The sequence below is a fragment of the Microcebus murinus genome, chromosome 5 (assembly GCF_040939455.1).
Source record: "Microcebus murinus isolate Inina chromosome 5, M.murinus_Inina_mat1.0, whole genome shotgun sequence".
In the NCBI taxonomy this organism is placed as follows: Eukaryota; Metazoa; Chordata; class Mammalia; order Primates; family Cheirogaleidae; genus Microcebus; species Microcebus murinus.
The window spans coordinates 77,181,676-77,198,982 of record NC_134108.1 but is presented as its reverse complement, the minus strand read 5'-3'; the positions used below and the strand labels follow the sequence as shown (position 1 = coordinate 77,198,982).

Below are 17,307 nucleotides of genomic sequence, written 5' to 3'. Positions count from 1 at the left end.
ATGAAACCAAAACTATATACTTATGACTCATTACGATTATGAAAAATAAAAAAATGCAAGATCAGCAAACATTTAAAATTCTAATATTTATGAATCTTTTCATTCACAACATATATAAAAAATAGGCTAGAGATTAAAAGATGTAGGGATTTTGTTTAGAATAAAAGGAATTACCCAATATTTCCCTCCTAAAAAAGGACTTTACATCCATGCAGATATGGACTGGTCTAAACTACCTGAGTGAACTAGCTGGAGACGCAGCCTATGTTTGGTAGTTGATGGTAAAGTCATAGCCTTTGGCATCAATAACCTAGTTATGAAGCCCTTCTAATTATTACCTGCATAACCTCAAGCAAGTTACTTAAATGCTCTATGTTCCTGTATTCTTGTCTATAACATGGAGATGTATTATTGCTTGAATTAAATAGTGAATGGATAGTACTCACACAGTATTGAAATATATTTAGAATGGAATAAATATTTTCAGCACTGAAAATGAACCCAAGTTATGAATATGGAACAATCTAGCTAATGATAAAAAGGTTCTGATACTATGATCAGATCAATAATTATGAACAATTATGTTGATGTGAATTAACATATCTGCTGATTTTTAATATCTAAAAAAATATATTAAAATAGCCCAGTACCACCAACACTCATTAGTATTATGTACACTCACTGGCCTTTACATTAAGCTCCATTACAATCTTCCTTGTAAAAATATATAGCTTATTTATAAATCAAGCAACTACATTTTAAGTAATTTCACCAAATGATATGCCTAAAACCCTAGTATACAGTATATACAATTTAAGACATGTCTAGAAGATATAAATTAAAAGATATATATTAAAAGATACATTCTCATACATACACACACACTCTTGTAAAAATGCAGAGAGCAAAACTAAAGCACAAAGTAACATGCCACATAACTGAGATAAGGTTGGACTAAATCCTTTCAAGCTCTATGAATATAAACATAGCCAGAAAAGGATACTGTATGTGATATTCAAATAGTAGCGTCCAGCTGGTAACGTTGGATGTAAATCACTTTTCCTCTCTATAAGACGATATAACTTACGAAAAGTAGGTAATGCTGCAGTACGCATCCACACAATAAAATCCTCATTTATGAAGCCATTGTTATCTGGGTCAGAATCCAGCATGTATACTGGGTTAAGCCAGTTCACTGGCTTTGTTGTACCTTAAAAAGGAGCAGAGAAGGGATGAGACAAAATATTCAATGAAGTTTCACTGAATATTCACACTCTACTAAAACAAAGATGTGCAAAATATAATCTGACTATTTTTCTTATTTTTCAAAGGTATAAATATATTCATATTCTAAGAAGCCTAAAAATCTAGAGAAAACCACTTTCTCATGGAACAACTTAACAAAAAATTACAAAGATTTGGTTAATATCGCAACTAAAGAATACTAAAAAAGTAGGATATTGAGTATATATCAAAAAGCAGATTATTTAATGCAAAGATACAATGTTAAGAAACATTACATTGTGAAATTAAGGCAGCATAGAAATAAAGATAAATTTAGATAATAAATAATAGGAAGTTGTTCCAAAGGAACTTTTGCTGCAGTTTCAAAAGATAATAGCTGAAATGCTTATAAGAAAACATCAGAAAAATTGTATTCATTATTAAAAGTATACATTTTCTTTAGAATTTTAGTATATTAGAACATTTACCTAACTTGGTATGAAGCTGAGGAAAAAAGATTTGTTGTTGTTTTAAAAAGCATAAACTTTTTTAAGATTCTAAAAAAGATTTAATATATTTCAATTAAAACCCCTAGTGTATGTTTTTAAAGAATATTAGTAATGTTTTACCTTTAAATCGTTCTTCCAGGGTTTCTCCTCCAGGGGGATTTCTGAATTTTACATTTTTATCTGTCCACCAAGCAATACCTTTCTTTTTCAAAGTAATAGGTGTAGGAGAAGAATCATTGCCAATAAGAAACAATTCTAATGTATCTAAACACAAGAAAAGAAAGATCTTACTAAATGTCTATTGAAAACCCATAGCTGCTTAACTCTATGAGAAATAAGGACCTGGTATTTGCTCTTAAAAGTGGTTGTGACAGAGTAGGCCTATAGTACACATTTGTTCTTTATTTGTATGTGGATTAATCATGGCAACTTTATAATTTTAGATGGATGTCTCCTGCCTTAGTAGAGTTGTAATTCACTTCTTTTTTTTTTTGTCTTTTTTTTTTTGTCTTTTTTTCCTTTTTTAAAATGCTATCATTAAGGATATGTAATTCACTTCTATATATGGCTAACTGACATGTGATAAGATCAAATGTTTTAATATTAACCCAGATATAACTGCAAGGTAAATCTGCCTCTCCTCTCTTCCAATAATGCATTCCGAATAACTTCTAACTTCTAACGATTTATCTGCACCAATATCAAGGCTACTAGGCACACATGGCCACTAAGCCCTTCAAATATGGTTGGTTCAAATTGAATATGTTTTGTAAGTATATGATATATATCAGATATCAAAAACTAAGTATAAAAATATCTCAATAACTTTTACATACTATTATATGCTGAAATTTTTTTTGAGTCTCACTTGATTGCCTCAAGTAGAATGCAGAGGTATCACTATAGCTCAAAGCAACATCAAATTCCTGAGCTCAAGTGATCCTCCTGCCTCAGCCTCCTAGGGTGCTAGAATTATAGGCATGAGCCACCATACCTGCCCTAAAATAATAACTTGAGCATACTGAGTTAAATAAAATATATTACTAAATTAATTTTACTTGTTTCTTTAAATGGTTTTTAATATGACTATTAGAAAATTTAAAATTACCCACATGGCTCACATTTATGGTTTACATTAATTTCTATCAGACAGTGCTGCTCTAAATGATCAACGATAGCTCCTTTTCAATGGTATAAATAAAATCAGAGAAAAGACAGCCTGGCTTTTATTTTATCTTATATGAAATAGGAAGGCTATCAATATGTTTCTGCTCCTTTCTTCTTGGAGACAGAAATCCATTCTTAAATATGTCTGCTCAAAAGAAAGTCACAAAGCATTACATTACCCCATCCAATACCTAATTGATCTATTTACCTTAAAGTTGAATTTCTCAATTTCATTCATGTGTACTAAACTATCAAATCTGTAATAAAATTATATAAATTGTCCTATTATATATGCCAATATCTATGTCTATGTTTGTATCTATATCATACCATTAAACATGCTGTTGGCAATAGCTCCACAAGGAGCAATTGGTTTGTCTTCATTTCTTCGATAAGGTTCACATTCCTTACTGGGATTCTGGGTTTTAGAAGGACAAGAAGAGAGAAATTATTTCCCAGGCATCTGGAAAGAACTATGAGCTATCCCTAAATTACTAATTAAAAATTCAACCCCTATATTTTTCTCACTTGTAATGCATAAGTCTGTAATATAAACATGCTATAAAAACACCATATTTAAATACTCAAAATGTATTCCTTAACATTACTATATTACCTTTTTTATGTAACCTTTACTGTAAGTCTCATGTTTTATCATTTATGCATAGATCAAATTAACATCTTTTTGATTTTCATATCAACACAGAAACCATAACCACAAACAGTTTTTTGCCCAAGAAAATTAAGAAATTGTCTATTGTTAATCCAATAAAAAAAAAAATTAAACTTAAAGATACTAGAGGCTCTAGTTCCTTTAACAAGTCCGTTGATTAAACTGGGCCTCACTTATAAAGTGAGTATGTCCAACTAGTAATTTTGGATTAAATCTCATTTCTAAGAAAGGAAGGAAGGCAGGAAGGAGTCTAATGAAGATTCCTAGAATACACTACTCTTTAAATTGTGCATCCAGGTGGAAGGAAAACAAAAATGCTGTCAAGACAGAACATTCACAGGCCAGGAGTGGTGGCTCAAGCCTGTAATCCTAGCACTCTGGGAGGCCGAGGAGGGTGGATTACTGAAGGTCGGGAGTTCGAAACCAGCCTGAGCAAGAGCAAGACCCCGACCCCGTCTCTACTATAAATAGAAAGAAATTAATTGGCCAACTAATATATATGGAAAAAATTAGCCGGGCATGGTGGCACATGCTTATAGTCCCAGCTACTCGGGAGGCTGAGGCAGCAGGATTGCTTGAGCCCAGGAGTTTGAGGTTGCTGTGAGCCAGGCTGACACCAGGGCACTCACTCTAGCCTGGGCAACAAAGCAAGACTCTGTCTCAAAAAAAAAAAAAAAAAAAAAAAAAGACAGAACATTTGCTTGTCCTCCAGATTTGGTTTTGACCCAGTCCCTACTTATGTATGATCTCAAGGAGATGTGGCAGTTACAGGTTTCAACTAAAGATCATACCAAGTCTGAGGTTAGGTATATGTGAGCTGTACTTCAACTCTCAGGCCATATTAAGCCATGTCTCAAAATACATAAATAGACCACAGTTATCTCAATTTGAAATTAACTAGACCCTAGTTAGATCTCTTAAGACTATTACATTACCAGCTAATCTTGACTTGTATCTACATTTTCTGTATCTTAACTGGAAAAAGCATTTGTGTGAATAGAAAAAACAGAAGGATAAGGAAACATATGGGAAGGATCTCTCATAAAGTCTCTTCAATATTTTGACTTTTCAGCTTTTTGGTCCCTAAGCCATCTATATTGATAAAGTTAGTACTCTGAGATCATGAAAAGAGACAATACATAACTGGCTTATTACTTTATGAATGTTTTGATGAAAACTGTGATTTTAAAAGAACAAGGTTATTAAATATAAATAAACTCACATTAGGGTAAGTATATTTTCTAGCCACCAAATTCTTAAGTAGTATTAAAAGAAAGAAAAATATTATTTACTGCCTATGTGTCAGGTACTAAAATAAACAATGCTAGGTGCTTTGCATTAACTGGCTTACTAAAGCTATTTAATGAGTACCTAATATGTACTACACATCATACAAGGTATGAGAAACAGAATCAATCCTTGTTTTTATGCAACTCACAATGTACAGAGGAAATAGATCAATACATAACCAACTAAAATACAAAATAAGAGCCATGATAAAGATGTCTGTATTCACTCAACAAATATTTATCAAATGCCTTCCATGTACTGAGCACCAGGCAGGTGCTTAGTAAATAGTGATTAAAGAAAGTCATGCTCCCTGCTCTCACGAGCTTACAGCATTGCAAAGACAGATAATAAATAACTAAACAAATATATAATTACAAATCACACTGTTATAAATATGCTGTGTGAGGGATTAATGGGGACAGGGTAGGAAGAGCTGCTTTAGAATATATGGTAATGAGAAGCTTGACTCTGGAGGAAGTATCATGTAAGGACCTAAAAAAGGGTAGGAGCCAGCTGTGTGAAGAACAGGCAGAAGAGAATTTTAAGCACATGCCACTAAGAAAGAACTTGTTATTCCTGAGGAAGTAAAGTTGACTGTAAGCTGGAGCATGACAAGAGGGAGAAATAATATGTGATCAGAATGGAGGATTATGCATAGCTCACATCACCTATTCACTGCATTGACAACAGTAATATAAAATACTTAGATACTAAACACTACTAAAGAAAGTTGGACAACAGTCAAGAAATTAAGATCCCCTAGTCCACAGATTCCCAAACCAGGCTGGGCATCAGAAGGGGAGCTTATTAAAAACAGATATTATAGAGCTCCATCCTTAAAAATACTGACATATTAGACTTAAAGGAATTCTGGAATCAATTTTTTCTAAAAGCTCTTCAGACAGCTTTTCAGTAATCCACCTTTTGAACTTTACTGCTCAGGTTTCCCACAGTGGGGAGGTATGTTCAATTTTAAAACACAACCCCAGAAATGAAAAGCAGCTAGTTTACATATTCTCCTACCTAGTGTGGTAATAATGAATAAACTCAAGCAGATCATATTTACACACTCAGAATGTTAGACTCATCAAAATTCTATTACAAATAAATTAATGAAGAAAAAAATCCCAATGACACTACTCCATAGAAACAAGCAGGTAGTAATGCATCCTCTGGCTGCATGAAGTCATTATCGTGTAAATTCCAGGAAAAAAATATTTTAACTACAAACCCTCACTATACAAACTATAAATGACAAGTAATACTTTAATTTCATCCTAATATAAAATACTTCAACAATTCTAACTGAACAGGTATTACATGTTCTTATTTCACAGATAACACATTTTCCTAATTCATCATTTTACTTACAAGCAAAGCACTAGAATCTCCATTTAGTTGACTATCATCTCGAGATTTCACATAACGACGATGGTTTTGATAGAAATTAGACAGTCCATAATACATAAACACATTGCCCTAGAGAAACAGAGAGAAAATATTTTCATATAAAAACCATTATATATAAACTTGTTTTGTGTATACATAAAAGCTATGTAATTTAGACTTCACTAGTTTACAATTTGTGATGACAGGTGCGGTGAATTCTGTCAGTACTTAGCAATCTAAAATGGTGCAGTTGTAAATAAGGTTAAAGAAGGTATATCACAAAAATTCAAAAATAAACTTTGAAACTACCCTTAATGACTTCAGAGAAGTACTATTTACACTAAAAAACAACCTTCTGGCCTGGCACGGTGGCTCACGCCTGTAATCCTAACACTTTGGGAGGCTTTGGGGAGAGGATTGCTTGAGCCCAGGAGTTCAAGACCAGTCTGAGCAAGAGGGAAACTCCATCTCTACAGAAAGTAGAAAAATTAGCCAGGCATGGTGGCATGTGCCTGTAATCTCAGCTACTTGGGAGGCTGAGGCAGGAGAATCGCCTGTTGCTAGAAGTTTGAGGTTGCAGTGAGTGATTATGATGCCACTGCACTCCAGCTCAGGTAACAGAGCAAGATCCTGTCTCAAAACACAAACAAACAAAAAAACAATCTTCACTGAATCTAGTAGCCTACTCTGAGCTACTTTCAATTTAAAATTTTCTCCAATTCAGACTGATCTTCACCCAAGTAGCACCAACTTTTCAGAGGGATAATAATCAAAGTTTCGTTTTTTGTCTAAGTAAATTCTGAACTTGAACTGGGATATAATAAATTTCTCCATAGGATACTATATAATATTAGCAATTAAACTAGCAATTAGTAAAGTATCTAAGATAATGAGTCGCTTTATAATAATAAAAAATACTTTAATGTATTTATTTAGTGGAGCCAACTTCAAAATAACTTGGGAAAAAAGGGTAACATACACAACAATACATATACTACAATTATTTATAAGATACTAAGAAATCATCCCAAATGACTAGAATTTTTAGAGGTAGCAAAAACAGTATTTTCTCCTTTCTGTTTGCAATGTCTATTTTCTATATTCTTATCCTCAATTAAAAGGAATTAACATTATAAGTATGTTTTGACTTGCTACCTTCCTAGCATCGTTTACTTAAAGCTTGATTTCAAGTGTCAAACCATGCAAATTTTCCCACTCTATATAAAGGAAATGTTTACATAAAAACCTTTTTGGGGAAGGCAGGGAGTATCAAAATTACATCACACAGAGAAAATGAATATGCTTTTTAAAAAAAGTATTATCTCAATTAAGAATCCATACAGTAAATTCAATTTGCAAATTAAAAAAGCAATCCTTTCAATAAATTCTAAGTTAAAATAACCTACTTGAAGTTTGCTTAAAAGACTTTAGTCCAATTTAAAGTTTGGGCTTGTGAAGAAACATAGACCTCACAAGAGAAAGAATCTGAGGTTAATCATCTCTACAGAAGGTAATTTCTGGAATAAGTGTTATTTGAATGGGGCGGGACTAATGCAGCTGCTAAATCATTACAAGTATTTCATTACTTCAATTTTGCCTTTTTTGACAAAAGCAAAACTTATTGCATATTTAGAGTTTGCCCATCACATTGAAAAACAACGGACTTACAAAGATGCTTCACATTTTTATTTTATCTCTGTTGAAACAAAGTTAAATAATTAAATTTCTATCTTCTACCAAATTTGTTTCTATGTTTTTTCCCAAAGGCAGCATTATCCTGCCCTTTAGCTCTGTGCAAGAGCATTTATAGCCACTAGATGGCAACCATCTACCAGAGACAACCAGATGACCAACAAAGTCATCACTGCCTTAAGAAAATCTCAAGAGTAGAAAATATAAAAAGTTGATATGTATTAAAGGAGTTTTACTCCCTGAATAACAGTTTTCAGGTAGAAGAGAGTACAAACTGGTCTTTTCATGCCTATTCTGAATCTTTATGTCCGTTAGCATATGCTCAGTTACCAAGAAGAACAGCAGATCAGCGTGAACACAAAATACAGACACATGCACACACAGATGGATTTCTAACTGCGTACCACAATGAAATCAATAAGGTTCTAATAAGTGTTTGTATTTTTTAAATTCTTCATATCTCATAAAAATTCAATTAAATGATGGGAAAATTAGTATTTATTTTCTAAAGTAAAACTTGTTTTAGCATTAAAAGTATATAAAACAATTTGAGCAGTAATTTAAAAACTACAGTACATATAAACTTGATACAAAATTGATTTATACAGTTATAAAATTTTCCAGTGAAAGGATAAAATATGATTTTATCCTTTTTATCTACAAAGTAGATAAATTTTATCCAATTTTATCTACAAAGTACTAACTAAAGGAAACCATTCAAATAAATGTGTTCAATTACCAGAGAGCAAAATGCAACAGCCAAACATAAAACAATCTTCCTCAAAAGTATACAGATTCCAATACATTAAAGTGACTTCTCTACAAAAAGAAAATACCTAGTAAAAAACATTTAGTACAACGTCAGTATTTTCAAAAGCATGTTTTTTTCTAACACGTTACTTGGAAACACAGACCTCAAATGACTTTTCCAGTGTGAAGTTAATGGTACAAAAGCAAGGTGTCACATCAGGAGACAAACATTTATTGCAGGGACTGGAAGGCTCTGTTCCGGTATAATCAATCTGCAAGAAAAAAATATAAGCATTTCCTTGGACAAAGTAGATACCTAAAATGCTCTGAAATACCTTGCTATTAAAAGGGAAAATAAGTCCAATGAAGCAAGCTAAAGCCCGGACAAACACTGTTTTTAAGGTCATCTGTTTATTTAGACAGGGTGAGGTAGTAAAACTATAAAGGGTCATTCCTCTGTTGTTCTACTGGTTGACCTTTCCAAGTAGTCCTCTCTCCTTTTTACCAAGAAAAACACATTCATGCATAAAATCATAAAAGTAAAATTCAAAACTGCTTAATGCATAAAGATTTAAATAGCTATAAAGTCTAAACTATTAAAATACTAGATTAATAAATAAATCAGCATGTCCTCTTAAATCTTTCATTCTTAAATACTTTTCAGTCACCTTAGCTTTCCATGGTAGACTTTCAAATACAAAAAAATAAATAAATAAACTATTAAGTTTTCAAGGGCTACTATTTTTTCAAGACCTGGTGTTAAATTTGTCTTTATCTTGGGTTCCTGGCAGGAAGTTTTTACCCTTGCTTCCCAGGTGATAGGAGTATCTTTGTTATTCATAAGCCCCTTGATTCACAACAGAGTTTACTCAAGGAGATGGCTCAGGAAGGCAGCTGGTCACCAGAAAGACCAATGGTATGATTAGGGGCTATGGCCCAGCCCAATCTCTGGGAAGGAAAGTGGGGCTGGAAATTTTGTTCAACCAGTTAGCCAATGTTCAATCAATCATGCCTACATCATGAAGTTCCAAAAAAAACTCTGAACAATGAAGTGAAAGGAAGCCTTCTGGTTGGTGAACTTGTTGATGCGCCAGGAAGGTGATGTGCTCTGCATATATAGGGAAAGGGCATGAAGCTCTGTGTTGATGATCTCCCAAACCCCACCATATGTATCTCTTCCACGAATACAGTCAGTTGGTCAGAAGTGTGGATGACCTGGAGATTACCAAACTTGCGACCAGCATCTGAGGTGAAGCAAGTCTCATGGAGAGATAGCAAGGAGAGTCTTGGGAACAAACTCCCTGGATTTGAAGCCAGTTGGAAAGAAGGGTGAGTGGACCAGGGACTTGACTTGCAGTTGGTGTCTGAAGCAAGGGCAGTCTTGTTGGGTACTAGGTCCTTAAACCTGTGGAGTTTGATACAGGGTGCTTAGTAGCAGAACTGAATTGCAGTGTACTGGTTGATGTCAGAAGACTTGGCCTGATAACTAAATTTCATATTATGAACATGAAAATTTGTACATAGACCTTTTTTTTTTATACTTTTAGGATCACAGCAAAATTGAACATTAAGTACAGAGTTCCCGTGTACCCTCTGCCCCACACACATGCACAACTTCCCCCACTGTCAACATCTCATACCACAGTGGTACACTTGTTATAATTGATGAACCTACACTGACACATCATCACCCGACGTTCAGAGTTTACATTTGGGTTCACTCTTGGTGCTGTATGTTCTATGGGTTTTGGCAAATGTATAATGACATCTATCTACCACTATAATATAATACAGAATAGTCCCACTGCTGTAAAAATTCTCTGTATACTAAAAATCCTCATCCCTCTTTCCCTGCTAACTCTTGGCAATGACTAATCTTTTTATTGTCTCCATAGTTATGCCTTTTCCAGAATGTCATATAGTTGGAATCGTAGAATATGTAACCACTTCAGAGAAGCTTCTTTCACTTAGTGATATGCATTTAGAATTCTACATCTTTTCATGGGTTCATTGATCATTTCTTTTTAGCACTGAATAACATTCCACCATCTGGATATTTATTAATTCACCTACTAAAGGATATCTTGGTTACTTCCAAGGTATGACAATTATGAATAAAGTTTCTATAAACATCCATGTGCAGGTATTTATATGGAGGTAAGTTTTCAACTCACTTGGGTAAATACAAAGAGTGCAATTACTGGATTATACTGTAAGAGTATGTTTACTTTTGTAACAAATTGTCAAACTGTCTTTCAAAGGGGCTGTACCATTTTGCATTCCCACCAGGACTGAATGATAGTTCCTGTTGTTCCACATTCTCACCAGCATTTGTTGTCAGTGTTTTGGGTTTTTAACACTCTACTAGGTATGCAGTAGTATCTCACGGTTGTTTTAATTTGTAATTCCCTAATTGTTAGGTAGATAGCGAGGGATTCCAGGTCTCCTAAGGACAAAAATCGGTGCTGCTAAAATTCACTTCCCTCCAATGGGCTTTCAGAGAGGCTCATGGGAGATCTGCATACGCAGTAAGACTCAGGTCATGCAACTCCCAACTGTCCAATCAAAGTGGTTCCATGGAGACGTCAGAGCCATGAGGGAGGTCCCAATACGGGCACTAAAAAACAAGATGCTGACCGTAACCAGGCCCTTTTTGAGTCCTTCCCTTTGCTCTTCCTTTGCTGAGACAATGGTCTGGTCTCATCTGTGGCCTATGTATCACACTCTGTAAACCTTTATCTTGCTCTTGCCCTATTATCCTATCTTTCTCTCCTCAATAAACCTCATTTTCATGCTTGCCTAACTTTGGCATGTCTGGTCATTCTTCGGCTGTGGGTGTGCCAAAAACTGACAATTCAGACTAAAATCCGACATGATGATAGATGATGTTGAGCACGTTTTATATGCTTACTTACCATCTGCATGTATAGACTGAATGTTTGTGTTCTCCAAAAATTTATATTGAAACCCTAACTCCCAGTGTGATGGTATTTGGAAGTGGGGCCTTTGAAAGGTAATTAGATTTGCATGAAGTCATGAGGGTGGAGCCACCATCATGGGATTAATGTCCTTATAAGAAGAGGAAGAAAAACCAGATCTGTCTCAATCTCTATCATGTGAGGACAAGGAAGAAGACAGCCATCTACAGTCCAGTAAGAAGACTTTCACTATGAACAGAATCTACTAGTACCTTGATCTTGGACTTCCCAGCCTCCAGAATTATGAGAAATAAATGTCTGTTGTTCAAGCCACCCAGTCTATAGTATTTTGTTATAGCAGCCCCAGCTGATTAAGACACTGTATATTCTCTTTGGTGAGGTGTATATTCAAGTCTTGTGCTCATTTTTTATCAGGTTGTTCATTTTCTTATTGTTGAGTATTAAGAGTTCTTTGTATATTTTGGATAATCATCTTTTGTCAGTATGCCATCTGCAAATATTATCTCCCAATCTGTGGAGAAAATATTGTCTTCTCATTCTCTTGATAAGTAAGAATTTTATGTTGAACAGTTCTAATTATTCATAACTTAGTAACATAAAAAATTAGTCATCTAATCTTTATTTCTGAAAAAAAACTGAACATATAAACTTTATATGGATGTTCAATTTCTCTTTATAATTGAAAAAAGAAAAGAAGGTTAAAATATATATCTAGAAAATGGAGCTAGCATCCAATTACAACACACTTTTGAAAAACCATACTGTGGCTTAATAAAACTTGGTTTTGTCAAATTCTGATAGATTCTCCTTAAAAATGTTTTCCATCGAAGCTTATTTACTAGTGAAACTTTATTTAGAGAAAATTTTCTTTCACTGGAAAGAATCAAGGCACATAACTAAAACAAACTAATAACACAGGACTCCTAAATGAATGTATAGGCAAAACCTATACAATTTTTCACTAGACCTACTGGGCCACAACTTCGCATGTAGGGTCTATTCATGCACAACAGTTCACTTAAACATCAAGTTTTATGACACTGAAGGGATGAAAACTGAGATGATTTAGAAGAACAAACCATATTTTTAAGTCTCTGTATATTTTCTCCCTCTTTCTTAATACTAATCTAAGGATTTGTTTTTTAAAAAAAAGTTGACAGCTGGGCCAATTTCCATATTGTATACTTTTGAACAGAAACCTCTCAAATCATTCTTTAGAATTAGTTGCTAGGGCAAAGTCTGAAAGAGATCATCAGTTGTGATTAAGTAAGGAGATATATTTTTCATTTAACTGAATAAAAAGAATTTGAAATCTAATAAATTATACCACAGTATAATAAAACTGAACATTTTGTTAGAATCAAGAATAATCACTAAATACTAAATTACACTTGAACAAAATCAAAGGATAGCTATAATACTTTCATCACAATCTGTTGATTACAATTTTTAAATGTATAAAAAATTACATGTCTTTTGATTCCAGGAAAATCTGAAAAAGCTATCTAAAACAATCATTATCCTTAACATATTAAGCCATTCTATGTGAAAAGCATGATATAAGGTTCAAGATACATACAAAAGCAATCATACTTTAAACAGTTTACATAGCCTTTCTTTCGTACACATATATCATCTGCTCCTCACCAAAATCCTATAGTGCTACCTCCATTTTATATAAAAATAACACATTCAGAATCTTGCCCAACGTCACACAAAAAGCAAAAGTTGGTGCTAGGCTAGGACCAAGAATTTGTGACTGCAAGCCCAATATTCCTTCCACTAAATTACCTTTTCCTCAAGAACAGTCAGTCCCCTTTGCCCTCTAGTAGACTACTTTATCAAAGATAGCATATGAATACAAAGAAAACTACTAAAATTCTAAGTGCCAAAATGGATGGCATAAAGGACCGTTCTTACTGAGAAGAAACGAGGACTTGAACAGAGCCATACATAAAAGAAAGATGGAAAAAAGAGAAAAAAGGGGACATGTGGAGAACAAAGAAGGTGGAAAGCACAACATATATTCACAAAAATGAGCATAAATATTTTGGATTTATGAAGAGTTTTCATGTTGGAAGGAAATGAGACAAGGCTAAGAAGGTAAACTGGTACCATAATAACACAGTGTTTCACTGTTTATTGAATACGTACTAACTTCCAGGCATTATAAGTACTTAATACGTATCATCTCATTTTAAAAGTACAAGAGCCCTACAAAGTATTTTCCTTATTTTAAACCAGGCAACTGTCACTTGGGAAGGTTTAGTAATTTTCCCAAGATCACCCAACTAGTAATTCTGAGAAAGAACCCAGCCCTGCCTGTCTCCAACACTATGCTCTCATGAAATAGACATGTCCTTTCTGATACACAAACTCAGAACCTTCAGATCATAAGAATGAAGAGAAACCTCTGATAGATAATTATAATTTGTTTTATTATTCTTGTTAAGTTGCCTAGCATCCAAACACACTTGCAAGTATTGTGGAATTCTCCACTGTGAGAGTTTTGAAGGGCTGCAGGGCCCCACCTCCCACTTCAGAAACCAAAGGGAGAGCTGGGTCCTTTCTCTCCCTAACCTCATGGTAGGTAGCTAGTACAAAGGCACAAGATATAGACTCAGCAGATACTCCCACATAAATCACGGAATCCTGGGAGACAAAGACAAGAGTGGGTGTGATTAAATTAGCAGCTACAGCAGTAGTTGAGCAGTGAGAACTCTGTAGCAGCTGTGGCTTGTGAACCAGATTGTTTATGCTTTCAAATCTCCCTTACTTCCCACCTGTCTCTAAACTTGATCCTTTGGACTTCCCACCCATTTTGTGTGAAAGCTACCCAATCCTCCTCTAATAAATTCCTTTCCTGTCTTAGCTAGCCAGAGTTGGTTACTGATGCTGACAATAAAGTCTCTGAAAGCTAAGTAACCCTGAGTGTTAAAATGTCCTGCAGGAAATAAAGAACTGGAGTGATTTTTGAAGAATGTAACATAATCAAATATTTGCAAATAAACAGATTAAAAAGAGAGTCCAGGAAATGGGACTTTCATTTCTTTCTGAATGTCCCATCATGATGTAATCTTCATTTACCTACTATTTAGTGAGTACCCATATATTCCAGGTATTGAGGATTCAGCCAAGTACCTGACCTCCTAGAGTTCAGTGTCTAATATAGAAAATAATTATTAAAATGGAATAGATGTTTTGATACAAGAAGTAAAACACATGGAAACACAACCTAGTCTAGTAGTCCACAAATTTCTCCAGGAGAACTGCTGAGTAGACGTTATCTATAGGGAGACGGTACAAAGAGAGACTATATCTGAGGACTTAGCATATAAATAGACCCAAAGTGTACATAAATTTAGGACTTTAAATAAAGTTATGAATTAGAAATAAAAATCTGAGAATCAATCTGGGGTTCTCAAGTTATCTAATTTTCTTATAGTTTTCATCTATAAACAACTACAATCAGTAATAAGAAAAATTTAGGTCAGGCCAAGCGCAGTGGCTCACACCTGTAATCCTATTGCTCTGGGAGGCTGAGGCGGGAGGATCGCTCAACATCAGGAGTTTGAAACCAGCCTGAGCAAGAGCAAGACCCCCACCTCTACTAAAAATAGAAAGAAATTAATTGGCCAACTAAAAATATATAGGCAAAATTAGCCGGACATGGTGGTACATGCCTGTAGTCCCAGCTACTTGGGAGGCTGAGGCAGCAGGATCGCCTGAGCTCAGGAGTTTAGGGTTGCTGTGAGCTAGGCTGACACCACAGCACTCTAGCCTGGACAACAGAGTGAGACTCTGTCTCAAAAAAAAAAAAAAAAAGTGTAATTAGACTGCAAAGTAGAAGCTAAAGGGATAGCTTTTGTGACTTTGAGCCACTATAGGCCAGAGTAGTATGGCTTTGTAGCCCAGGTGAAAAAACATGGAGAGTGCCATTCCAGAACTCTAGAATTCCTGGTTATGGCAGCATTGAAAAGTTCAAGAGATAGCACCCTTCATAGGGACACTGATACCTCGAATGAGGTACAGAAATATCAAAGAAGCTCGTTCAGGTGATATCAGGTATAGCAGACATTAGCTGGAGCTAGGAAGATCATGACATTAACCCCTTCTAGATGATTAGAGCAGAAAACTTTAGTTTTATGAGCCATACTAGTGCCACTGGTGTGACACCACAGTAGCAAATTTTACTGCATTGTCAGGGAAAAAGAGAAGGCTATAAGAGCTGAGCAGTTGTCCATGTTCTTGCCTAAGAGGAAGTAATGTAAGTTACACTTCCCTTCCTACCCAAGACTCAAAGATTAGTGATACCACTAAGTTTTCCACAGAGGTTACTTAGTGTAGACTAAGTAATTTGTATAATCTAGGCCCTGATATGAGACAAGGTGGGTATGGACTTTGAGAGTAAGAAAAGTAAAAGAGGTACAATAAGGCAGAGGGTATCCCAGAGTACTGAACATTTTTAATCCCATGACAGATTATATTTTTAAAGTACCTAAAATGCTTCCTTTTTATTAAATAGATAATACATCAATGTAGCAAAATATCCTCCTCCCCCTCAAATACAGAGAAACAGGACAGCACCAGATTAACCTAATTACTCCAAAAAGCAATTATAAAACTAGGATTTAGTAATCATACAAAGGGGGTAGAAGAAACAAATAACTGTATTTAAATTATTTAGAACCTCATAAAAGTTAGCAGTTGAAATGACTTTTTAGAAAACTCATAGTCACTCTAGATCATTTTATTTTTGAAGATTAGTTCAAAAATATCATTAAAAGCTTAGTTCTAAACTTAGAATTACAAAAAAGCTTAATCCTTTACATCCTAAAAAATTCTATGGGACATATGAAATTTAGTGTTTCTATAAATTAGAAAATCTAAGTGGGAATCATTAAGCAAAGCTCTTACTTCTAATCCACTCAGTAAGTCACAGTCTCAAACTTGGAAATGATAAATGAATTAGGTAATATATAAATGTAGATTGTCTTTGACGAAAGGACAGCAATAGCAAAGCTAGCAATTATTTCCCAAATACGTACTCCATGCCAGAACTGTTCTTAGTCTTTTACAAATGAGGAAAGTGAGATTCAGAGGTGCCCAAGACCAAAGCTAATATGTGACTACATCACTTTTCTAGGACTGCTGTAACAAATTACTACAAAATGGTTGTCTTAGCACAAGAGAAATTCAGTCTCTCGCTGTTCTGGAGGCTATAAGTACAAACTCAAAGTGTCAGCAGGGCCATACTCCCTTTGAGGGCTCTGAGTAAAAACTTTCCTTGCCTCTTCCTTGTTTCTGGCAGTGGCCAACAATTCTTCGAGTTCTTTGGCTAGCAACTGCATCACTCCATCTCTGCCTCTGTTATTACATGGCATTCTTTCTACATCTCTGTCTTCCCTCTGTTTCCTCTTATAAGCATACCAGATATACCAGATATGGGCCTACCCTAACAGTCTCATCTGCAAAAACCTCATTTCCAAATAAGGTCACATTAACAGGTACTAAGAATTAGGATTTCAACCTATCTTTTAGGGGAACATGATTCAATCCATAATAGTGATAGAATCAAATATGTCTAGTGCCAAAGTTGCTGTTTTTCCCGCTGACTGCACTGTCGCTTCCCATAATCTTAAATAATATACCATAATTTAAATATGAATGTCAA

General features: G+C 34.7%; 1 protein-coding gene across 1 annotated transcript in view; it reads right to left on the bottom strand.

Annotated features, from left to right (window-relative positions):
- Positions 1-17,307, bottom strand: part of TMEM30A (transmembrane protein 30A) — a 32,963-nt gene that overhangs the window by 4,787 nt on the left and 10,869 nt on the right. Inside the window, exons 2-6 of the mRNA XM_012743157.3 lie at positions 8,859-8,966; positions 6,235-6,342; positions 3,231-3,318; positions 1,854-1,997; positions 1,004-1,210 (exon numbers count right to left, since the gene is read on the bottom strand). Coding sequence (XP_012598611.2) covers positions 1,004-1,210; positions 1,854-1,997; positions 3,231-3,318; positions 6,235-6,342; positions 8,859-8,966 — 655 coding nt within the window. The remainder of the gene's footprint in view (positions 1-1,003; positions 1,211-1,853; positions 1,998-3,230; positions 3,319-6,234; positions 6,343-8,858; positions 8,967-17,307) is intronic.